The 26,244-nt window shown below is 36.2% G+C and overlaps 1 protein-coding gene across 2 annotated transcripts in view; it reads left to right on the top strand.

Moving 5' to 3' along the window:
* The window catches only part of AGPS (alkylglycerone phosphate synthase), a 127,216-nt gene extending 101,178 nt beyond the window's left edge, over positions 1-26,038 (top strand). For both annotated transcript variants that reach the window (XM_070358865.1, XM_070358864.1), the window contains 4 exons: positions 757-846; positions 4,148-4,247; positions 7,786-7,843; positions 24,037-26,038. In XM_070358865.1, coding sequence (XP_070214966.1) covers positions 757-846; positions 4,148-4,247; positions 7,786-7,843; positions 24,037-24,158 — 370 coding nt within the window. In that variant the 3' untranslated portion in view covers positions 24,159-26,038. The remainder of the gene's footprint in view (positions 1-756; positions 847-4,147; positions 4,248-7,785; positions 7,844-24,036) is intronic.
* Positions 26,039-26,244: the final 206 nt, after the last annotated feature.

Consider the following 26,244-nt stretch of genomic DNA (forward strand, 5'->3'; position numbering starts at 1 on the left):
ACTTTACACATAGTTTGTATCCAGTAAGTCTTTGTTGAGCTGGGTTTTATCCTAGTGCTCGAAAATAATCTATTGAACATTTGGTATAATAGTGTGATTGCTAATGCAATTCTTTTTAAATTAGGGAAGACTTCTTAGACATGGGTATAGATTGTGTGTGGGGAGGGGGTTGTGTGCACGTGCATGCACAAGGCCAGTAATGTTAGACCTTTTGTGACTCCATGTACTGTAGCCCATCAGGCTCCCATGTTCATGGAATTTTCCAGTCAAGAATACTGGAGTGGGTTGCCATTTCCTTCTCTAGGGGATTTTCCCAACCCCGGGATTGAACCCGCGTCTCCTACATTGGCAGGTGGATTCTTTACCACTAGCACCAACTGGGGTATTCCTATAACCCAGAATTGAATTTTCATTAATATTTTCTTTAGAACTTTTAAAAAAGTTTTTAAAATCTTAACAGTTAAATTTATTTCAAAATTGGATTTTCCTTAGCGTAGGAAACTTATCTTTAGGAGACCTGAGTATGCTCCTCTGACTTCTGTCTTTCCTGTGACAAAAAGGGGAAGGACTTTGCTCCCTTAAATTTTTGAATGGAAGGCTCAGTTTGAGTGATCATGACTCTTGTTCATTCTTGAAGGAATAAACATAAAAGTTTAAGAGAATTTCTGACTTGAAGTGTGCTGATAAACCAGCAATTGTTAGAATTTTTGAAACTTACGTGAAAACTTAATATTGTATTCCATTCTTGTTTTCTAGGGTTGTAGATCTCTGTAGAAATGTAAAAGAAAGAATAACAAGGGAATGCAAAGAGAAGGGTGTTCAGTTTGCTCCTCTTTCTACATGCAGGTGAGTTTTTTTGTTGTTGTTCTTGTAGTTCTTATTCTGAAAAAACTTTTTAAAATTAATGGAAAAGTGTAATTTGTGAGCTGAAGAAAAGCTTCAGTCTGTTCCACTTAGCAGGCTTTCCTAAACTTCACTTGCTGTGTTAGTGACTTATTAGGACTGTGCAACTAAACTAGAATTTTTACAGTGGTCCTGAGCCCAACAGAAGTAGAACACCCTTCCACAAGTGAGCCTTCTGCCCTGTCTGGACAGCACGATGATAAAGATAAAGAGTCAAATGTCTGAACTCTTGGACCTCTTCATTCACTGAAACTATAAATTTCATAGGTAGTCAGGAAACTGTAAATTACAAACACATTCAATATAGCTCTTTCTTTAATAGAGAAAAAGCATTTTAACCACTTTGTCAGTTGTTGAATAAATCATTGGGTATGGACTATAGGAATGAGTGGAGCCAGAAGATCCAAATGAAGATTAACTCATTGCTTTCTAATAGATCTTTCTGTGATAAGGGAAATGTTCTGTATCTGTCCTATCCAGTATGGTAGCCACAAGCCACATGTGGCTGTTGAGCTGTTGCAGTGTGGCTGATGTGACTGTGGACCTGAATTTTAAACTTCATTAATTCAAATAATTTAAATTTACAGTGCCACATATGGCTAATGTCTTCCACATGGGACAGTTACGATCCATATTGGATCACAGTTAACTAATAATTTTGTCCTCTTGGTTAAATAGCAGCAGACCCAAAGGATGTTTTCTTGAGAAGGGGCACTTTGCGTCCAATCTTTTGATACTAATTTTCTCTGTGAACTCACAGAATAAGGCCTGACTGTCTAGTCTGTCAGGCCACATATTATAAAACTGAGAACAAATCAGGCCCACTAATCCAAAAGTCATTTATTAATAGTAAAACTTAAAGCATTTAAAATAATAGGGTGTATTCTTGTCAGGTTGAGAATTTTTTATTCTTCTGTTATGTCAAGCCTCAGCTTAACAGATATCCTTTGTTCCTTCTTCTGCCCTTCTTCCCTGTTCAGCATCTCTTGACATCTCCCCTTCCATTATGAGACTACCATTGCGATGAACTACTACTTACTGAAAGTGACTGGGAAGTAAAATATTCTGTCTTTAGGACACCTTCTATAACAACACTTACATCTAGGTTCTTTAAATGGTACTCATAAGGCCTAAGGATCTTCATTATGTATTGTACTGCAGGTGGATAGAATTGTTATATATGTATTCTGAATTGATCATATGTCATTTATTATGTGGCTTTTTTTTTAAGGATTTTCTGATAAAAGCCAAATGCTTTAGCTTCTATGATTATCTTATAAAACCAAAGTTTAGAATGTGCAAAGTCTAAGTTAATTGAGTGTTTTACTAAATAGGAGTTTTAAATATAGTTTTAATAGCACATACTTGATTAAACTAACATTTAAGTAGAGTTTAATTTTAGTTGAGTTTGATTTGGGCTGATTAACAGTGGCTAAGGAGATTATTTTGTGTTGAGTGTAAATGCTTGAATGTGTGAGATGAACTTTTTAAATCATTTTTTAAAAAGCTATTCTGAAATTAATTTAAATAGTTGTAGATTTCATTGAAATCAAAGATTCTAAGGAAAAGAATTCAGCTGTAGCATGCATTTACTGATTTTACTTCATTTCTGTCTTTTAAAAATTATTTTGTGTATTGGAATTCTAATCCTAAATTTTCTGAACAAATTTTGTAGGAAGAAATTACTAGCCAGTGAGTCTAACATAAGTACAGTACTTTGAAAAGTATATAGCGCACTTTTTTTTTTTTTTTTTTAAATTAAAGAATAATATAACAACTTTGGCAGCAACACTCTCTCTTGTTCAGATGATTTTGGAAGACATTAGTATTTAAGTGTCTTAAGTGATAGAACTGAGCTGTTAATAGGTTTTAGTTCTAAGTCATTTTCTGAAATGGTCCCAAATTAAGGGTTTTCAAAAAATGTTGTCATTTCTACTTTGTTTGAGATTCTGATCAATCAAGCTTTACTGTAATTTTAGAAGCCTGCCTCTCTATTGAAAACTGAATTGTGTACTATAGATCTTGGGTTTGTGGGAAGGTGGCAGTGTTCTACTAATATTAATTATATTTTCTGTTTATTGATATTGATGATTCTCATGTGAGTGATACATATTTTCTAATTGCTGTAAACTCATTTCATTCTATATTCTTTAAACGTGGTCATCTGTAGTGATAGTGCCCTTGTAGTTAACGTAGTTCTCCAGTTTGTCTTAAACTTTGTAAATCTGGTACTTAAAATGTGAACATTCAAGGGATCTTTTTTATGGGTGTGAATTAACACTAGAAGAAAAACACAGCTGGCAAATTGACAGTAGCATTGTTAAACAGTACATTTCTTCTGTTTTCAGGCACCTAACATTTGGCCTAAAAGGCCATTAAATTTTTAGATTAGATTCTGTTTGTATTGTGTAGTAAAAAAGAGTATTTCCTCTATATTTGCTCCTTCTGTTGAATTAAATTCTTTGTGGGAACCTCTGTAAATTGCTTTCAGAGATCTGACTATGATTACCTTAGCTCCCTTTTAAATGCTTCACCTAATTGCATTTTTAAAGCCCAAATATATATCATGTATATGATTTATTAATCTAACATTCTTGATATCTTTTGCAAACACACATACAGCATCCTCAAATATGGGACCTAGAGTATAAACCCTTCAGAGACACTGTCTTAAGGCTTTGTGTCATTCAATTTGTTTTCAAAGTCATTACTAATTTATTAATGTGAACTTGGCGAAGATGCTGTATTTTACCCAATCATTTTTGGTATTTGAACATTTTTCTTGTTTTCTAGTTTTAAGTTCTCATATTTATTTCTCTTAACTTTGAGGAAGTTCAGAAGGCTTTTAAGGGATCACCAAATTCCATGAGGTCTGTTTTGGAGCTGTCTTTAACTGCAATATACTTTGTAAAAAAAAAAAAAAATTCCTTTCTGAGGAAGTGGAATTTTTGTTTATTTCAGGCCAATTGGAGAAATATTTATATCATCTTAAAATTTTAAAACTTTTTGGGATAACAGTACAGACTTAACAAAAACTGTTATGAAAATAGTACAAATAGTTCATTGGTATCCTTTATCTAGCAAATCTGTTTATCTGTTTTCTTTCCTGTGGAGTAGGAGGGTAGGTAGAGAATGAGATTATGGATTAAGCAAATCATTCAGAGATACTGCCTCTAAGTTTCTAGATACTGAATCTGGTTTCACTTAAAGCCTTGTGGGGGGTTTTTGTCTGTTTGTTTTTTAGGGTGACACAGACTTACGATGCAGGTGCATGTATCTATTTCTACTTTGCCTTTAACTACAGGGGAATCAGTGATCCACTGACTGTGTTTGAACAAACTGAGGTAATTTTGTGTACATGAATATAGCTCTTATATTCTTTTATTAATTTAAATAAACTTTACTGTCAACTTAAGGATTTTAGTTTGCCTCTGTTTAATAACTTGTGGTTTACCTTGGTGATAGCCCATAGAAATGAAAAATGTAAATTTTGCACTGGGTTGAATGCTGAATTAGAAGTCTAAAATGTATATTCCCTACACATACTGTAATCAGTATTCTAAAATTAACATTCTGTGGCCTGTGATTCTTTCATTATTACTTATATAATACCTGATTAAATTAAATAAGACTATGAAAGTGAAAGTGAAGTCTCTCAGTCGTGTCCGACTCTTTTCGACTCCATGGACTGCAGCCTACCAGGCTCCTCTGTCTATGGGATTTTCCAGGCAAGAATACTGGAACGGGTTGCCATTTCCTTCTCCAGCAGATCTTCCCAATCCAGGGATTGAACCCAGATTTCCCACATTGTAGGCAAAGCTTTACTGTCTGAGCTACCAGGGAAGTCCGATAAAGACTATAGGGATCGTTGATATCGCTCTGGCAGCCCACCCAGCTCTAGATGGTGACTGCTCTAAAACTGCACAGTTTTAGAGGTCAGCAGCTCTAAAACTCTTAGTCGATGTTGCTATAATTTCAGTTTATATTTTAACTGATTTTAATTAAAAAATTAAAGTTATACGTCGGGCTTTAAGGTTCATTTGCTAGCAGTTTCTATTACATTTCTTAAATAGCCTCAAGCTTCTGATTGTTGTCAAGCCTTCTTTTTGATAATCAAGGTTTCTCATGACAAGAATGCCTAGAGTGGAAGAAACAGACTAGAGTGTGGAGGAAGTCGGGGGAGACTGGGCTTGTTAACACCTCAGGCGTCCTCATGTCAACTCTGTATCCTGCCTGCCAAAGGTAGCACCACAAGATGATTTTCAGTGGCACACTGTTAGACCCAAACCACAGACAGGGTTTGGTTGGCTCTCTCTGAGGCCTCCTTTTTTAAAAACCGAAACAAAAAACAGCTTTTCTGAGGTGTAATTGAAATATAGTAAACAGCCTAAAGTGAAGTTGCTCAGTCATGTCTGACTCTTTGCGACCCCATGGACTGTAGCCTATCAGGCTCTTCCATCCATGGGATTTTCCAGGCAAGAGTGCTGGAGTGGATTGCCATTGCCTTCTCCAAAACAGCCTATGAAGTGTGCAGTTTCATGGGTTTTGACATAGGTATGCACCTATGAAATCACCCCCAATCAAAATAATGAGCATATCCATCATCCTCAAAAGTTCGAATCCTCTCCTATCCCTTTAGCCTTTTCAGTTCAGTTCAGTTCAGTTCAGTCGCTTAGTCGTGTCGGACTCTTTGCGACCCCATGAATCACAGCACGCCAGGCCTCCCTGTCCATCACAAACTCCCGGAGTTCACTCAGACTCAAGTCCATCGAGTCAGTGATGCCATCCAGCCATCTCATCCTCTGGCGTCCCCTTCTCCTCCCGCCCCCAATCCCTCCCAGCATCAGAGTCTTTTCCAGTGAGTCAACTCTTCGCATGAGGTGGGCAAAGGACTGGAGTTTCAACTTCAGCATCATTCCTTCCAAAGAAATCCCAGGGCTGATCTCCTTCAGAATGGACTGGTTGGATCTCCTTGCAGTCCAAGGGACTCTCAAGAGTCTTCTCCAACACCACAGTTCAAAAGCATCAATTCTTCGGCGCTCAGCCTTCTTCACAGTCCAACTCTCACATCCATACATGACCACAGGAAAAACCATAGCCTTGAGCCTTTTAGTGTCTTCGTATTGCCCTCTGGCTACTCAGAGTCCCCTTCCCAATACTATTAATACTATAGAAGTGAAAGTATTCTTTCTTTCCCAAGCCAGTCATTCTCTAAGTGCTCCTGGTTTCAAGTAATTAGTGCTTTACTTAAAATAATTTGTTAGAAGATATAGTCTCTTAGAGTAGGGCAAACATAGGTATGATTCATTTGAAAAACCCTAAATCCTAAGTGATGAGGGTTCTTATATGTTGCTTCTCAATGAGATGTCAGTCCTGAAGGGAAGGCTTCCTCTACTGTGGCCTAACTCTGATGGTTTATATACATCCAGGTAATTCTGGGAGGTACAAGGCACTGTAGGGATTTTACCTCATATCTGCTACACATTCATGAGTAATTGAGTGTAGTTCCAGTTACTGTAACCCTTTTTTCACCCTGTACTTCAGCCATTCTGTATTTTGCTTTAAGTCTTTATCTTTCTAACCTTCCTGCTTTATAAGGAGACTAGTTAGAGCCTAACATGTTAGGAGGATAAAACAAGGGTCCACATGCTGCCGCCCCCGCCCCCCCCTTCCTCCACACACACATTTATATATCCAGAAGCCTGGCAAGTTATTTGTCCCAAAGCAAGGACTTCCCAGGTGGTGCTAGTGGTAAAGAATCCGCCTGCCAATGTAGGAGACACAGGAGGTATGGGTTCAATCCCTAGGTCGGGAAGATTCCCTGGAGGAGGACATGGCAGCCCCCTCCAGTGTTTTTGCCTGGAGAATCCCATGGAAAGAGGAGCCTGGTGAGCTACAGTCCATGGGGTCTCAAAGAGTCAGAGACAGCTGAGCCACTGAGCACACCTTGACCTAACAGATGTTCTCCATCAGAGTTTTTATCATTAATCCCTGATAGTTTTGTAAGTAATCTTGAGTCTGTGTACACTGTATGATATTAGGTGAATAATTTAACCACCTAAGCTTTGTTTTCTTTATCTGTGAAATAGGAATAAAAGTAATTATTCCATATGGCTTTAGTGAAAATAAATGAATTATTGCAGGTAAATTGCTTTTTACTTTTCTGGACATACCATAAGCAGTCAATAAATGTTTGTTGGTATCGTGAGATGTTTACTTCAGAGTAGGACCTGACTTCTTACAAAACTTTTTAAAATTGTTTTTAATCATTTAGTGCTGCTGAATTCATCATTTTGCCTCTTTTTCTTTTCTAGAGTCTTAAAGTAACAATTGTAGAATTTGTGACTATTCACTAGAAAAAAACTTACAAAGCTAGGTTGCATATTTTAGTTGCTTTTTAAAATACAGTTAATCTAGTAGAAAGACTCTTGAGAGTCCCTTGGACTGCAAGGAAGTGCAACCAGTCCATTCTAAAGGAGATCAGTCCTGGGTGTTCTTTGGAAGGACTGATGCTAAAGCTGTAACTCCAGTACTTTGGCCACCTCATGCGAAGAGTTGACTCATTGGAAAAGACCCTGATGCTGGGAGGGATTGAGGGCAGGAGGAGAAGGGGACGACACAGGATGAGATGGCTGAATGGCATCACCGACTCGATGCACATGAGTCTGAGTGAATTCCGGGAGTTGGTGACGGACAGGGAGGCCTGGCGTGCTGTGATTCATGGGGTCGCAAAGAGTCAGACACGACTGAGTGAACTGAATAGAAAAAAAAATTAGACTTCCCGTTTACTATTTAACCCAGAACGTTTGTGCTTCCTTCGAGAGTTGAGTCTTACTCTTTCACTTCAAAGTGATCTATTTGTTGTTTTGTTTCCAAATACAGGCGGCTGCTAGAGAAGAAATCCTCGCTAATGGAGGGAGCCTGTCACATCACCATGGAGGTATTCTTTTTTGAGGGGTAGAATTTCTAATATTCTTACTGTTTAAAATATTTGGTTTGATAAAATGCTGGGACTATGAGGAATTTGCTAACACTAGAGATCTCATCTTGGAAGTTTTTGTGTCTGTCACTGAGGTCACCTGTGTTGTAGTGACCAGCTGAAGCTTGATTTGACAAGCCTGTCTGTATAACAGGACCTGGTCATTCTTCTGAGTTCTTAGGAACTTCATGTTACCCAGGATAGCCCAGCCAGCCTGGAAGGTATTTGACCATTATAGCCAAAGTTCTTAAGGGGGAAGAAACCTGCATAACTGTTTTTCAGCCAGTATTGGAATGTAGCTGAACGTCAGTTGTATCATATACTGAAGAGCTGTTCTGCCACTCAAAATTCAGCAGATTAATCAAGACAGGATATGAAAAAAATCTTTTTTCAATATTTTAATTCTGTTATAGTATTCCTTTTTGATCATTATAATATTAAGTTACTGGAGAGTTGATCATATCACCAATAAAAATTATGATATGTCTGTCTATGTTACTAGCAGTGTTTTTAATATATAAATTAGTGCCTAGAAAAATAGATATGTGTAGTTTTCTTAGGGAAGTGCATGAAGATAAATGACCACTGATTTGAAAAATTCAACTCCTACTCTGGATTCTCCGTATCCCTCTTTTCCTGTTTGATTTTCCATCATAGCGCTTAGCATTGTCTAACATTATAGTTAGCTATCTCCTTCTACTGGAAAGTAGGATCCTCAGTAGGGACTCCTGTTTCATTCCTCCCAGCACCAGAATAGTATTGGCCCCAGCCAGCTCTCCTTACATGTGTGTAAGAAGAGTGAAAGAATTTTGGTAGAAAACATAGTGAGCTCTGGAGAATCTGTATTCAGCCAGGCCTGAAGAAGATTGCTAATGTGGATGAATGAAGTAGAATACAGCATCACTGTATCGATTTACTCTATTATATTCCCCCTACTTTTTCTTACTCTTCACAAATAAATTTCTAATGTAGCTGACTGATAAGCATTAAAGTGAATGAATTGTTCTTGCCCTTCTCTTCCTATTTATTACCTTTTGGTAATGAGATGGAGATTCTAATGGAGATTTCATGTTAGAACGATGAAAATGAAGAAGGGAAGAAACTGCATATTAGAAACCTCTTAAATGGAATTAAAAGCTTTTGACTAAAGGTCTAAACCTAATTTTGGAAATGTAAACATGAGGAATTTCATAAAGGTGCTTAGATTTTTTTGTACCTTTCTTTAAAATGTTCAGGAAACTATATACAGTACTTAAATTTTTTTTTGTATTTTATTTTAGGATGCCACTATATTATTACTATGTAAGCAAAGTACATAGTAATTTTACATAGTATCATGAAGTATGTTCTTAATTCTAAATTGATTGAATAGAGGGAGGAAGCAAAATAATTTAGCTATAATTACTTATTTAAAGAAAATTTTTTTTTTCCTTTCCAGAGCCAACAGTTTTGCCTTTTGGTAGATGTCAGCAGCCAACAAGTGTACTTTTTCCTTTAAGATAAGAAACTGTAGGATCCTTGTTTGTGATAGTAAATATGAGAGAGGTATAATTCTACAAGAGGGTGAAAATAACCAAATCTTGTACTGAATAGAAAGAAATAGAGGCTTAATTGTTAGATAATCAGGTTAGGTGAACTAATTTCCTTAATTGTGAGAGGATGGTCTCTGTTTACTCAAGTTTTACAATGCGATAAATTCTACAGAAGTTAGAAGTGACCAAATGAGCTGCAACATTGTAGAGGCCAAACCAATGTTTTTTTTCTCTCACCTATGACACTTTATGCCTTTAGGATCTATGAGGATATTCAGGTCCAGCCAGTGGTGTCTCTATATGAAATGCTGAAAGCCTAATATGGTGGAACGGCTGTCAGTACTTACTCAGATACCCACTAGACGCTGAGAGTTTCTTAGTAGGCTTTAACAGAACCTATGTAAACGTACTTGAAAGAAAAAGAAAATACACACAAATTTAAAATAGTAAAGAGTTAAATAATTCTACTATAAATTTATTTGAGACAGACTTTATTATTTGTCTAAAGCTATGGTTAATAATTTATTATTAGTTTATTATATTATTAATTTATTATTGATTATCTGTTATTTAGTCAATGAACACAAATAGAAATTAATTTAAAAATAGTTGGAAAGATGTAAACGTTAACTAACCAGAAGAACATGATCATTCAATTCTTGATTCCAGAGCAAAAAATATAAATAGCTCCTGGGATATTTTTGATACCAGATATGCCTAATGCTTTTTAACATTGTTGTATCGTTATAAACATTACTTGTCCACGAGACAGTAGGATTTCAAAGAATGGTACTCTTTCTCTTGAAGGATCTTATAGTTCCATAAAGTAAAATATAATAGCATTTCAAAACGCCGCTGATCAAAACTAGTAGGATTATGATATCATCATATTTTAACCAAGATAAGAGTTCCCCTCTTCTTTGAAAAGCACTTAGAAGGTGACTTTAATAAACATGTAAATGCTGTAGATGTTAAAACATCAAAGGGGAGGGAGATGAAATAGGGAAAGGAATTAACATTTGTAAAGCATTTGCTAGGTGCTCTGCTTGACAGTCTCTTTTAATCCTGATCAGAATGCTGTGGAATAGATACTGTTCTTGTCTTTCAGATGAAGAAATACTAAGGCTCTGAATGTACAGTAGCTTACTCCAACGTATGAGCAATAATTGTTAGAATTTGAATTTGAACTCAGGGCCTCCTATGTCAGTGTCCTTGTCCTCTGACTTAAGAACCCAAAATAGTGAAAATAGGTCAAAAGCTAAAAAAATTTAAATTGAATGCCTTTGAAAAAGAAGCACTTGATTTTAAGAGTATATGAGAAGAAATACTAAACATCACTGTTTCTCTTTTAAAATAATAGCTCTGTTTAATTTTGACCCTAAGTTTAGTTGCTTGTCCTGCTTTAGATGTTAAACCAGGAATGAATTAATATTTTAATTTCCTTATCATAAATATTGCATTATTTTCTAAGTTCTTGCACATAAGTCAGTTTGACTTTCTGGTTGTTTTTGTAATTCCTGACTAACGTTTCTAACATTGTCAGTAGCAGGTAATAAAACAAATGCAGGTCAGATCATGTTACAGTAAAGCTCCTGTATAATTTATGTGCATTTTCAGGTTCTAGGTGTATAAGCCTTTATTTGTTGAAGACTCCAAGGTCAATGAAATAGTTTAATTATAGAAATTATTATCTTGAACTTGAATGTAGCAAGGTTCGATTGCATATTAATTTATTGAGAGGTTCTGCTTCATTTAAATAAGGAATCTTTTATTTCTATCACATTTCTCTTTTTTTTTTTTCATACAGTCAGAAATATGACTGTGTGGAAACAAATGCTAAACCACTTTGATTCCTCTATGGCTTAGAAAAAGAAACTAAGTAAGCCTGAACACAGAATATCTTTCACGTGTCCAGGTAAAAAGATGCTTTCCCTTTGCTACCTTGCCTTTTTTAATACTTTTTAAACACGGGCGTGCTCCAGAGTTCAGCCCAGAGCCAGTTTCTTCCTCCGTGTTCCCCTCACTCCCTCAGTGATTACTTCAGTCCCAGGACTGAAAACACTGTCCTTATGCTGATAACTCCCAATACCAGAAGGCATCACCAAAACCACCCTCATTAAATCACTATTTTTTTCCTTCTGGGACAACTGCAGTAGGCTCTTTACTGGTCTGTCTGCCTCTACGCCTATTGCTCTGCCGGTATTTCTCTTGCTGTCCGGGTAATCTTTTTTAAACTCATTGTTTTCTTCTCATATTCAAAATAAAACCCAGTGTCCGTATCGGGTTCTTCAAGGGTATACATTGTGTGTTTATCTCTGTCTCTTCTTCTCTTCCTTTTCCCCTATGGCTTTCTTGCTGTTTCTCAGACCTCTCAACCCCTTCCTCTTCAAAGTCCTTTGCTATTTGTTCCATCTCTTTCTGATGGTCTTTCTCTTGTGCCCCCTCCCCCAGATATTTGCATGGTTCACTTTCCCCATCATTTAGATCTCTGATAAAAATGTCACTTTCTTAGAGGCATCTTCCCTATTCTCTTGTAGTTTATGCGTTTCCGTAAACTATTTCCATAAACCATTTGAGTAAGTTCAATGGGGTTACTGACTGTATCTTGTCTGTCACTGTTCCCGAGCCCCTAGAAAAGTGACTGACTATTCTACATAGAAGTAGGTAATCAATGAATATGTTATGTGACTAGTTAAGTGTCTAAGTGCTCACAGAATTTTGGGCAGTTTTGCAGATTCTCAAACATCTGAATTTTTCATTAACATGAATGGCATTAATCTCCTTGCTAATTTAGCTTCAAATGCTTAATAAGCAGGCCTTATTTGGATATAGAGTCATGCTTAATCACAGAAAGGCTCAGTTTATTCTGTAACATTATTTCTGAGAATGTATATTAGCAGAGTCAGTTATTTAGTGGAAAAGTAGGGTAAAATAATATGCATTTCTCTATAACTGCCCAGCCAGCCATTTTAGTTTCCTTTCTTAGATGGATTATGTATGTAAGATTCCATTTAAACTTTGTCTTAAAGCAAATATAAGTTTGAAAGGCTTACAGACAGAGGAGAAAGAACATAGACTTCAGAATCAAATCTGTATTTGACTTTTGGCTCTGTACTTAGCTAGCTGTATCACCTTAGAGAATAAATTCTCTGAACTGCAGTTTTCTCATCTGCAAAATGGGAATAGTACCTACCTCGGATTATTATAAGACTTAAGTGTGATAATGTATGTAAACATCAACGTGTCTTGCATATATAGTAGGTGCTTAAAAAACAATAAACCTTTTAAAAACATAAAAGAAGTAGACAGCACCGAGTGAAACTCTGGTTTGTATACTTAAACCTCTACTGTAACCATTGAAAAAAGGGTTACAGTTTGAAAAAGACCCTTATCAAGGAGTAAGATTGAACAGTTATTTTAATGTTTTCATCTATAACCTGTGGTTAGTCTTACTCTATAGGAGGTTCTGTTACCATCTGTATGAAAGCAATAAATTTTCTTCACACTATTGGCTGCAAAATTTGCTATAAAAATGTCTATTTTCATAAATGCTTCTGTGCTTAAAGTTAATCATCTCATTTGTACATTTCAAATATCCCATGCTATTCAGTATAGTTTCCTAGTTTCATTTCAAGCAGAAATCTTTCCATATAAATTTTAAATAGAGTGGGTTTAATTATCCTTCTAAAGTTAATAATAGAGTTCTTGAAAGATCGCTTTTTGTATGTGTAGGAAAGGTTTTCCTTAATATGTATCCTGAACTTAAAACTCAAGGCAGCCTCATAGTAGCATCTTTAGTTACTGACCTTCAGGCAGTGTCATGACATTCTCAGTAACATTTTTGAGTTCAAGAATAGAAGGGCTGGGGGTTGGGAGAATATTGATGCAATTTCTCTTAGAGAGTTTGGCCTGTAATTGTGATTAATAACAGTCGCTTTCCCTATCTGGAAACAGACAGGCTGGTTTGTCTGCCTACAATCATGCTGTGATAAATGGAGCTATTTTAACTCTGGTTTTGTGTATCAAAGAAAACAGATGTAGTCTGGAACTGGAGGCTATAGGAAATACAAAGCCTGCTTAACTTAATCTTCGTAGCGCTTGTTTTTGTAACTGACGAGCTGGTCAGTTTAAACAACAGTGTTTATGTCAGCCATATATTTAATTTCAATTTATGACTTAAGTTTTTAAGTTGTTCATTTGCTAAAATTATACCTAAGTCCTTGTCAGGAAACAAAAAAAAATCTTGATTAAATGTAACCAGTCTTAGTTTAAATATTGAGTCTTTACCTAACCAAACTTATTTCCTATTATTCAGAGAATAATTATGGGGTAGCTGCTCATAGCAGTTTTTGTGGTCTTGACATAATCCAGTAGTGTCACAAACTTTAAAAGTAAAGAGACTACTCAAAGTAATGAGCAAAAGATCAGTTTTGTTAAAAACCTATACTGTGAAATAAAAGACATGCAGATTGTCAAGGTGAATATCACTATTTATAGATGACATGATTGTCTGTAGAAAATGCAAAAAAAAAAAAAATACAAAAACAAAATCAGCAAGATTGCAGAATATAAGAGCCCCCACCAAGATCAGTTCCATTTTTGTATATTAACAACAGGCATATAGAAACTGCGATTTAGAATGTAGTATCATTTACATTTGCTCCAAAGAAGGCATTTAAATCTAATAAAATATGTATATGCTTATGCATAAATCTAACAATATATATGCTGGATCTATGTTCTGAAAATTTCAGAATGCTGATGAAAAAATGAAAGACCTCAATAAATGGGGAGATATGTTCATGGACTGGTACAACACTGGACATGGAGTCAACATGTCAGTTCTCCCTAGAGTGATCTACCCATTTAATACAGTTCCTATCAAAAATTTGCAAATATTTTTAGTAGATATGAAAGAGATTATTCTAAAATTTATATGTTAAGGTAAAGGAAATAAGTAGATGAAAAAAGAACAGCAAGGTCATAGGACTCAATTTATCAGATTTCAAGACTTATAGTCATCAAGACTGTGGTATTGGAGGAGTACTGATCCATACAGCAAAGTAGAGAACTGAGAAATAGACCCACATGAATGTGTCCGACCAGTTTTGACAAAGATATAGCAACCAGTGAAGGGTATATAGCTTTTTCAACAAATAGTGCTGGAACAATTGGATGGAAATTCATAGGTTAAAAAAAAAACCTTGACCTGAACCTCACACTTTATACTAAAATTGACTCAACATAGATAATAGACTTAAATGTAAAACATAAAATAACAAAACTTCTAGAAAAAACAAAAAGCAAGAGAAAATATTCAAGATCTAAAGTTTGGCAAAGAGTTCTTAGACTGTTCACAAAAAGTACAGTCCATTAAAGGAAAATTTGATAAATTGGATATTGTCAAAATTAAAAATGTTTGCTCTGTGAAGGACTCTGTTAAGTGGATGAAAAGTTAGGCTTTTCATATGTGCAAACCACATACCCAGCAAAAGATCTATGTCTATAAAATATAAAGAACTCTTAAAACTCAATAGTAAAATGCAAACAATTCAATTAGAAAATGGGCAGAAGACATGAAGAATCATTTCCCTGAAGAGGATGCACAGATGACAAATAATTACATGAAGAGATGTTCAACATCAGTAACCATTGTTGTTGTTTAGTTGCTAAATCATGTCCAACTCTTTGCAACCCCATGGAATAGAGCCTGACAGGCTCCTCCTGTCTGTGGAATTTTCCAGGCAAGAATACTAGAATGGGTTGCCATTTCCTTCTTCAGGGAATCATCCTGACCCAAGGACCAAACCCATCTCCTGCGCTGGCAGACGGATTCTTTACCATTGAGCCACAAGGGAAACAATAACTATTATGGAAATGCAAATTAAAACCACAAGAGAAACCACTATACACTGATCAGAAAGCTAAAATTAGAAAATAGTGGCAGTGTCAAATGCTGGCAAGGATGTAAAGAAACTAGATAAATCATGCATTTCTGTTTGGAATGTAGGGTAGTAACATCATTACATAAAAACAGTTTGCAGTTTCTTATAAAAATCAAACTTGTAACTACCATTCAACCCAACAGTTATGCTCTTGGATGCTTATACCACAGAATTGAAAACTTAAGTTCATGCATAAACCTGTACATGTACATTTACAGCAGATTTACTCATGGTAGTCCCGAACTCGAATCAGCTCAGATGTCCTTCACGATTAAATGGCTAATCAAACTATGGTATATGTGTACCATGGAGTACGACTCAGCAGTAGGAGAAAACAAACCATAAACACATGCAGCAGCTTGGATGAATCTCCAGGAGATTACCCTGACTGAAACAAAGCCAGTCCCCCAAAATTGCATACTGTGTGATAGTGTTTCTATAACATTTTTGAAATAGTGAAATTAGAGAAATAGAGAACACATTAGTGGTTTCCATGAGTTGCTGTAGGACAGGGGTGACTATAAATAGGCAACACAGGGCTCCTTGTGGGGATGTAAATGTTCTGGATCTCGACTATATCAGTGTCAATATGCTGGTTGTGATTTTGGGCTTTTGATAGCTATCAGATGAGTATACCCTTTCCAGTATCAAATCTTTATCAGATTACCATAAGATTGCAGAAGTTTGTTTTGCTCTTTCTTTTTTGTGATTTGCTTTTTCTCACAAAACTTAAAAGTGGAATATAATATTTTTCCACTGAAGCAGTGTTGTAAATAGTGAGATTCTAAGACCAGACTGTAAAAGCCAATTTAATTTCATGATGTAGTTGAACATTTAACTACTTAACTATTTCAACCATGTCACAGTACAGACAGATTTGAGAGCTGACAAAATCTATTGTAAGAATGTATTGATCCTCACATCTTCCTCCCCATGCAGGCTACAGAGGCGCAGTCCCAGGCAGAGGGCAGGGACAGCATCGTGTTCGTCACCTCTTACCTAGTGCTATATATACACCTGTAGTAGCTTCCAGCTTCAGGTGTATTTTCTCAGCCACGAGGAAAGAATAGGTAGCTTGGATAATAACCATTTCTCTTTGGACCTCTAAAGGAACTCTTTCTCCTTAGCAGTTTTATGACCAAGACTCTTTTAAGTGGGCTTCCTTGGTGGTTCAGAAGGTAAAGAATCTGCCTGCAGTGCAGGAGACCTGGGTTCGATCCCTGGGTTGGGAAGATCCCCTGGAGGAGGGTATTGCAACCCACTCTAGTATTCTTGCCTGGAGAATTCCAATGGACAGAGGAACCTGGCGGGCTACAGTCCGTGGGGTCGCTAAGGGTCGGACATGACTGAGCGACTAAATACAGCACACAGCACAGTACTCTTTTAAGTACTAGATGTTTGTTAATCTCAGAATACCTCTACTATATTATTACATTGTTATAGACTCATTACCTCTACTATATTATTACATTGTTATAGACTCATTAGCTTTTCGTAGCTATTTTTTCAGGTGATTAGCAATGAATCCTAATAGGTATTTTCAAGTGTAAGATCTGTTAAAAGTGACTTTGCTGCTGCTGCTAAGTCGCTTCAGTTGTGTCTGACTCTGTGCGACCCCAGAGACAGCAGCCCACCAGCCTCCCCTGTCCCTGGGATTCTCCAGGCAAGAACACTGGAGTGGGTTGCCGTTTCCTTCTCCAATGCAGGAAAGTGAAAAGTGAAAGTGAAGTCGCTCAGCTGTGTCCGACTCTTAGCCACCCCATGGACTGTGGCCCACCAGGCTCCTCCGTCCATGGGATTTTCCAGGCGAGAGTGCTGGAGTGGGGTGCCATTGCCTTCTCCGAAAAGTGACTTTAGATAAAGTTAATTTTTAATAATCTGTGTTGTCTAACACAAAAACTACTAGGGTATTTGTGGCTATTTAAATTTAAATTAAAATGAAATAAAATTAAAACTTTATTTCCTCATTTGCAATAGCCACCTTTCAAGTGCTTAATATCCACATGTGACTAGGAGCCACTGAGGTAAGCACTACAGATGTACAACATTACTGTTATCACAGAAAATTATATTGAGCAGTGCTGTGAAGCTTTATTTCATACATATTTTCACACATTGGCTGGGAAAATGACCCAAAAATATGACTTAAAATTTTTTTCAGTAGAAATTACATTCAGGTCTTTAGGAGTTAAGTTCTAAAATAAACTAGCATTTGTCATTAATGGCAGGTTTTCTGAGTATAACTTCTGTCTACTCTACCACTTTTTCCAGAATTTCTTTCAGTTTGGTGAAGTGAAAATCACTCAGTTGTGTCCGACTCTTTGTGACCCCATGGACTAAGTCCATGAAGTTCTCCAGCCCAGAATACTGGAGTTGGTAGCCTCACTTTAGTCAGTATCCTCAAATTTAAAACGAGGTCACCTTACAATAGCAGGAGCCATTCACTTCTAATTCAGTTGATTGTAGCAGTGAAGATATGTTTGCTTTTATGGAAATTATTTGGGCTCCTGGGAGATGGACCTTTGGAAATATATGGTCCAAAATTTCCTGATCTTGGCACTGTTGACACTTTGGCTAGATAATTCTTTGTTGTGGGGGCTGTCCTATGCATTGTAGTATGTTTAGCAGCATCCCTGGCCTCTACCCACTAGATTCTGGTAATATTGTCCAAATTACGACAACCAAAAATGTCTCTGCTGCTGCTGCTGCTGCTAAGTCGCTTCAGTCGTGTCCGACTCTGTGTGACCCCATAGACAGCAGACCACCAGGCTCCCCCGTCCCTGGGGTTCTCAAGGCAAGAACACTGGAGTGGGTTGCCATTTCCTTCTCCAATGCATGAAAGTGAAAAGTGAAAGTGAAGTCGCTCAGTCATGTCTGACTCTTAGCGACCCCATGGACTGTAGCCCACCAGGCTCCTCTGTCCATGGGATTTTCCAGGCAAGAGTACTGGAATGGGGTGCCATTGCCATCTCCAAAAAATGTCTCTAGACGTTGCTAAATGTCCCTTGTGTTGCAAAATTGTCTCTATTGAGAACTGTTGATATAGTCCAAAGGCTCCCAGAGATTTGAAGGAAGAGAGTGAGGTTCTGTGACATTCCTTCTCCTGTCTTAGCTAACGTAGAAGAACTCTTGAGTATATCTAAGAAATAATGTCAGAATATAGAGAATGCAAGGCAGATGAAACCAAAGGAAAGTAAAGAAATCCAGATTGGATATTTGCATCCCTACTCTTTATCTAAAACGGCTTATAGGTAACTGTGGTTCAATATAGTTTAACTGACATTTTTTTTTTTTATTCTTACTGTGTGGATATGCTGTATTATGGAAAGTGAAAGTGTTAGTCCTTCAGTTGTGTCCAACTCTTTGCCGCCCCATGGACTGTAGCCCACCAGGCTCCTCTGTCCATGGAATTTTCCAGGTAAGAGTACTGGAGTCCCTTCTCTAGGGGATCTTTCTGACCCAGGGATCAAAGCTGGGTCTTCCACATTGCAGGCAGATTAGATTCTTCACTGTCTCAGCCACCAGAGAAGCCCTGTATTATGGAACAGGACTACAAAAATGAATAAAACATGACCCTTCAAGGAACATGTGATGTTTTCTATCCTTTCCTGCCCTTATCATGTTATTTGGTCTGCTTACTTGCTTTCTAACTGCCACTTGGTTTACATTTTGAGCTTGTCAATCCATCTTCTGGGGACACAGAACAGAATTAACACTTGATTGTGTTCTGAAGACAGATTGAATCCAACTCTTGTGTTCCGCTATCATCTTGGTCATTCCGATTTTCTTCCTGTTTCATAATCTCTAAAGACCTATTCAAGGATCTGTAAGATCTTAGAGCTGCTCTATAAACTGCACAGATAAAACCTTAGCATAGAGAAAAATAACATTTAAAAATATTTAATAAGAATCTTATACCAGATTTTTTAATTGCTTTGTTAAAAGTCCATGGTATCTATGAATTTTTCATCTTGATATTAGAAGTATCATTAGTAGTAGAAAAATAAATCAGATGACTTTAATAAAGAAATCAAACATGACTTTAAGTATCCACTAAACATTAAATCAGGGCTTCCCAGGTGGCTCAGTGGTAGAGAATCCGCCTGCCATTGCAGGAGATGCAGGTTCTGTCTTTGGGTTGGGAAGCTCCCTGGAGGAGGAAATGGTAACCCATTTCTAAATGAAGAGCCCATTTTGTCATTTTTCTTGCCTGAAAAATCCCATGGACAGAGGATCCTGGTGGGCTACAGTCCAGAGGAACTTGGTAGGCTATAGTCCATGGGGTTACAAAGAGTCAGACATGACTGAGCATAAGCATTAAATTAGAATCGTGGATAGTCATAGTCTCATCTCATGTGTCTTTAAAAGCTGGATATTAGTATCCCTCAGTTGGAGATCTGTTACTTACTTTCAACACGTACCAAAATCCAACACATACACACACACACGAATGCCTTATAGTACAAGCAAATGAACAACTAAGTCCTCTTTTCTACCCCACATCACTCCCTCCCAAAGAAATATCCTCATCGTCAAATCACCAGATTCTCCAAAAAGCCAGAAGTTTCTTGGGGCCAGAGCTTCATCTGACAAGGGGTCAGTGTCCCTTTAGCACTAGTTCCTTACATAATCCACTAGTAGATTGGTTGGATTAATGAAATCTTATACAAAGTCAGTGCTTAGATCACTCATACAAGCGGCTAAATATAGAGTTTCTTTTTTAAATGCCCTATGCTGCTAAGTCGCTTCAGTCGTGTCCGACCCTGTGCGACCCCATAGACGGCAGCTCACCAGGCTCCCCCATCCCTGGGATTCTCCAGGCAAGAACACTGGATTGGGTTGCCATTTCCTTCTCCAATGACCTATAGAATAGTGTTAAAAAGACGCTTAAACTAGAGCTTTCAAAATACAGTTGTTAGAATAATGGTTACGTACTTTTAACTGGCTAAATTCTGATTCTAGGCTTTGGCTTCAATAATCTTCTAAAAGTTCAGCCCATTTCATAATTTTAAACATAAGTGTATAATAGATCTTTTCAACCTTGTAATCAACTCCATAATTCAAAAGTTTTTAATTTAGCTGAAAAGAATTCTGACTAGCAGACACTAGATGTGTCCCTTTTAAGATGAGATTATTTGGTAGTTTCTGCTAATTCTTTTGCCCCCTCCAAATAATTTTTGGTGGCTAGACTGGCCACCGTGTCCACACATTCCACGCACGACTCCCATTACCTGTCCCCCTTGTATACAGGTCAGTTCATTCTTTTCTGTTGATTTCCACACAAAGTGTATTCTTTCTTGGAGCTGTTAACATCCAGAGGGGACTGTTGAGCCTATGATTTCAAAGATTATCCTCAAAAGCTTCTATTTTCTCTGTCCCAAAAGTATAATTATTAATATGTACTGTATATTGTGGAAAAAACACAAAATATTTATTTTATTCTGTCTGTATTTATGAGAAATTCTTAAAAAAGTGAATTCCACTCTTCATTAAGCAGAAAAAGAATTTCCTCCCATTATTTTTCTGGACTGTTTATTATTTGGCTGGCTTATGATTTTTGTATCTTTAAAAATATATTTAAGACTCTTAAATCCTGACTTGAGCACTCTGAACATTGAATATATAGAAAAAATGTGAATTGTGGAATACAGGGTCTTTTTCTTATGTTGAGAAGTGGTGGGCTTGGCTTTTTCTAGCTCACTGTTAGCTCTCAAGCTAGGTTTATACTTCTAGAGAATCAGAACTCAAAGGGATGTATTTGAGTCAGTAGTCATGAATACCCCCACACATCAGATAATCTCGGTCTAGAAAGAGGAATAAGCTTCATGTAGTGTGAATGTACACAAGCCTTTTCATGGATGGCTATTCATTCAAGAAATGTTGAAATAGTCTTGACCGTCTATTATTTGCTGTTTTCATTCATCCATTCTCCCCTTTAGTATGGCATGTTGCATAAAGGACAGAGTGTTGTTTCTACCTTTTCTGAAAATGATTCTGTAAATGTTTAAGCAGCTACTGTATAGTTATGCACACACGTGTGTTACATATGTCCAGATCAGTCTAACCAGCTAATTTCTAAAATTCCTATCAATGAAAATAAAGACTGTACAAATGGCATTATTATTGCTGTTGTTTAGCTCTAAAAAATGAAAGTCTTCTACTTTCAAGTGTGATCTCCCCTTTGGGATTAGGGCCTTTGATGTTTCATTGTTGTGTTTTAATTTATTTATTCATCTGAGGCAGCCAGAGAAGAAGGTTCTCTAGAATTTTATGAAGACTATTTCCCATAATCTCTTATTATAAATGCTCATTAAGCATTTCTGCTTAAGCTGTATTTTCCATTTGTACATTTATCCTGTAGTGTAGTTGACTTAAATTGTTAAGCAAAACCAAAAAAATTTCTCATCCCTTTAATTGCATAAATTGTGATTTCTGACTTCAGTATAAATTTTCTTATCACTAACAGAAGAAGCTCACAGACCTCTGCCATCAGATCATCAGGGGGTTAAATTCTTTTATCAGATATGGTTATGAGGGGCCATAGCTATGCTGCCTGTACTGCCTTTCTTTCTTTTCTACTTTCTAGTTCACTAATCAAATGTATGTTAGATTGATTATTGTAAAAGTATAAACCATAGAAAATTTGACAAGATAGATGTGTAAATTATCCTTCTGACAGAACTAATGATGCACTCCAAGCACCTTCTGTTTTCCAGCGCTTGGTGAGTGACTTCATTAAATATGCAATGGCTGTTGGGTGGCTTCTCAGATGATGGTTCAGTTCCTTGTGGAATTGCATTATTACTAGAGGTGTAAAACCAGGCAGACAAGCTAGCTGTTGGGCATCCTGCTGAGGTTCTAATGTGCTCCATCTTGTTGGAGCAGTTGTTTGCAGTCTTTTCAGGACAATTACATCCATAACCACAGGACACATTCAGTGAAACTATATTACAGATAACAGTGGAGACTGGCATTGAGTGCTTTTCACCCCACTCTCCTGAGTTGCCTCAGTGTCGGTGGCTTAAAATAATGACACTTTTACTACTCACAGAGTAGGTTTGTTTTCTTTTTAATACCCTGGAGCAAATCTGGAAATAACTGATTTGTAACTTTAAGTGTTAAAATCATCCGATATTTGAGGTGAAAAGATCCTATAGATTCTAATCCCTTTGCAGATGAGAAAACTCAGGCTGAGGCATTGTGATGAGTTGTCAGGGATAAGGACCTGGTAGGACATCTTTCAGGTGGCAGAGACTGCATGAGTAGGAATTTGTATGTTCAGCTTCTGATTTTAAAACTCTTAAACAGAATTTTTCTTTTGAATTTAAGATTTTTTTCTCCTGCTGTAGAGCATTTTCCCTCATCTTAATACCAGCAGTACTTTTTTATTTCCAGAAGCCAAGCAGAATATTTTGCTTTCTGAGAATGTCATGCTATTTATTATTTTAATGACGATTGTTTCCTGGAAAACTAGACAGAAAAGATGGTTTGATTTGAGCTTAAAATGGTATTTAAGATTTCCAGAAGGCAGATACTATGGTGTATCACTGCAGCCTGATAAATGGGAGTGCATTTTAGAATGACAGGCTGAATGCTTTAATGAAAGAAGCTTTCCCATTTTAGTTGGCCAATTAAATCATTGTTGATGACTTAGATCATTAATGAACATTTGTGGAAAATGACCATTTCAATTCAATTATTGCAATAATACATTTGACAAGTACTGACCACAAATAATCTAGCCATAAATAAGGTTTATCCATTTTTCCACTGAGAAGTCAGCATCTTGCTTTGCCTTTTAATGCCACAGCAAGTTGATGTTTCAGAATTCTTTTATAGATTAAGTACATATCCTTTCTTACAAAAGTTCTACTTAGAAAAGATTATATTTTTCATTGAATGACTTTTAAAATATAATTGATGCTGCTATTATATTTGTTATTCTCAGAATAAATTAGCAGGACTTAGAAAACAAGAAGGGAAACATATAGTATGTAAAATCTGATAATTACATTTAAGATGGTTTAGGTATTTGATTTATTCAGTGACTAAAAAAACCTCTAATTCTGGAAAAACAATAGGAATAAAAATAACCATTATTTGAACATGCAAATTTATTATAAAGTCACATGGAAAGAAAATGCAAATGGAAAGCTTCATAACCATATTTTTTTTCTTAAGCCCAAAGTTCAGATTTTTTCAATTTTTTAAACAATTTTGTTCTTCTCAGAATATTTTATGGATATATATATCTTGTCATTTTTGCTCTAGTATACCCCCCAAAAAATCATCTGGATGTGTTTTCTCTAGTTAATTTTATTTTCTCTGAAACGTTGGCATGTTTTGGTAAAGACCAGAGGTGGGTTCTTTTGAAACGCATGTTTTTCTCATTTTGTTATTTGTAAAATGGGCCATAATCTCAGTCCAAGCTTCCTCCATCTCCATTTTATAGTCTGCAGAGAAAGGAGATACTGTGGAGCACAGGCGTCCCCTGGGAATACATTGGGCTTAATGAGCTTGATAGTCTGGTGGGCTCAATAAATCAAATAAAGCAAAACATTTCTCATTTTTGAATAAAAGCATTTATCACACAGTGTTTGTTCATTCATGGTCGCAAGATTGATTGGTTTCCAGCATCGTAGTGTATATTGAAGCATTTTTGATTTTGTTTTTTCAGTGGGCAAGTTACGGAAGCAGTGGCTAAAGGAAAGTATCTCTGATGTCGGCTTTGGGATGCTGAAGTCTGTCAAGGAATATGTGGACCCCAATAACATCTTTGGAAACAGAAACCTTTTATAAATCCATTACTATTGATAAGAAAAATGTCACTTTTATTTTAAGTCTTTAACTATGGTTATACCAGTAATCAAATATATCATGGACTTTTATTTCAGCTGCATTTGTTTGTTGGTTTAAAATAAGTTTGTTTCATTCTGTAGTTTGTTTTGTTTCTGCATCTATGGATTGACAGATGGTATTCCTAAATCTCTCTCATTGTAGGTGCATTAGTTTACAGCCAACTGGTTGTCATTTCAAATTTCAGTCAGGCAGCACAAGGCTGGCTCCCAGTTGTTATTTCAGAGGAGGATGCTACCAGCTGTTTTGTATTGATGTTTCTTCTTGGGGAACAAAGGCAGATTTTGGTGTCATCTATTGTTTCTCTAGCCCCCTTTTTAAAAGGTTTCTGGGAAGCAGCTATGTAGGGAAGGATTCCACTGAGGAGTTATATACATGTATTTTTTTTAAGAGTGCATTACTAGTGTGAGTAGGCCATTAAGGGAGAATACCCATCAAAGAGTATAGGCATCCTCTTACTTAGGATGCCTCCAGTTCTGTAAGATGATTGGCCTACATTTTTCTTTGAAATTAGTGTCCAGTTATGAAACCTTAAATCATCAGGATGATTATTCTGTCAGGGGACATCTTTTGTTCTCCATATTTCTGTTTCTCCTGGGGTATGAGTTGAATTTGTATCACTGAGATAATGCATGGTTATATCCTAATTCATTCTTTATATGTTTTATAAGGAAAGCCAATGTCTCATTCATTGTATGTGAAGAAAAAGGTTTACCATGAAAGAAATGCCTTTATTCAATTTAGAGTACTGATGTTTCTCATTTCACATTCTTGTTGCTGAGATTCAGAAGAAGCTGCAATAGGAGCAGAAGAGGAAGACTCCTTACACTGAATGTCTCCAGTTCAAAGAATTGTTTGGCTAAAGAAACGCAGTCATCATTCAGCTACTGAAATATGAAAACCTCAATAGTTTTAATGAGAAAAAACTTTTTGTAAAAAAATTAGCCCAAACAACATGAAAAATTTCCATATAAAAGTAAAGTTTCAATTTAGTTTTTAATAATGGTTTAATGCCTTTTTTGAATTACTGGTTTAACCTAAATTTTTAAAACAGTAGTTACTAATACACATGCCATAATAAAATGTTTGAAATATCATATTTCTTAAATAATAGAACATTAACCACATATAGCAAACATTTTTACATTCAAACATGCATATTAAAATAGTTACTTTGAATCACTGTCAAGGTTCATGATTCACATTTTGAGATGGATTCTTTTATTAATGCAATACCTAACTTTTGATAATTTTTTTAAAATTAATATTTGATCAGCTAATGTAAGTCAAAATGCAGACGATCCTTTAAAAGGACACACTGTCTGTTTATGTAGCAACAGCTCCAAAGTATTTTTGGGCAGTTTGATACCTTTTATATCTGAAGTAGCCTTAACCAGAAAAGTGAAAATCTAAAATTGACAAAGTGATATTTTAAGACTTCAAAATGATAAATAATTTTTAACAAAATTGGCCTCAAACTAATAAAATCTGTAAGCAAATAAAATTGAACTATTAGTTTAACAAAAACACAATATTTATGAGATGCTGCCTCTCTTCATTGGTGATTTATTTTTAATTATAAAATTTCCAGCAGATCTTTGCTTCAAGCCCTTGATATTTGAAATAGTTGGATACCTGATGAAGGAAGTAACACTTGCTTCTAGGGTTATAAGAATCTCAGCTTTACAAAATGCATCTATTCATGAAACTAACTTCTCTAATTGGTGATCAAAATGTAAAATTTAATACAGTACTAATATCTCACTGACGTGTATACATGTTTCTGAGTAATATTTTTACAATAAAACATAGATTAATAAGCAGATCCATTCCTTTGCACGTGATTGTTATAACATTCTTTCCCAGGGAGTTCAGGATTCAGCAACTTCAGAATTAGGAAATGTAACACCTGAAATTGTTGGTTCACTATTCTACATGAACCTTATGGAAATTAGTGATTTATGCTTTTGTTTTTCTTCTCCCATGCATGCCTGACTCCCCAACCTTGATTTTGTAGTGATGACTACAT

The sequence above is a fragment of the Bos mutus genome, chromosome 2 (genome assembly GCF_027580195.1).
Source record: "Bos mutus isolate GX-2022 chromosome 2, NWIPB_WYAK_1.1, whole genome shotgun sequence".
NCBI classification, from domain to species: Eukaryota; Metazoa; Chordata; class Mammalia; order Artiodactyla; family Bovidae; genus Bos; species Bos mutus.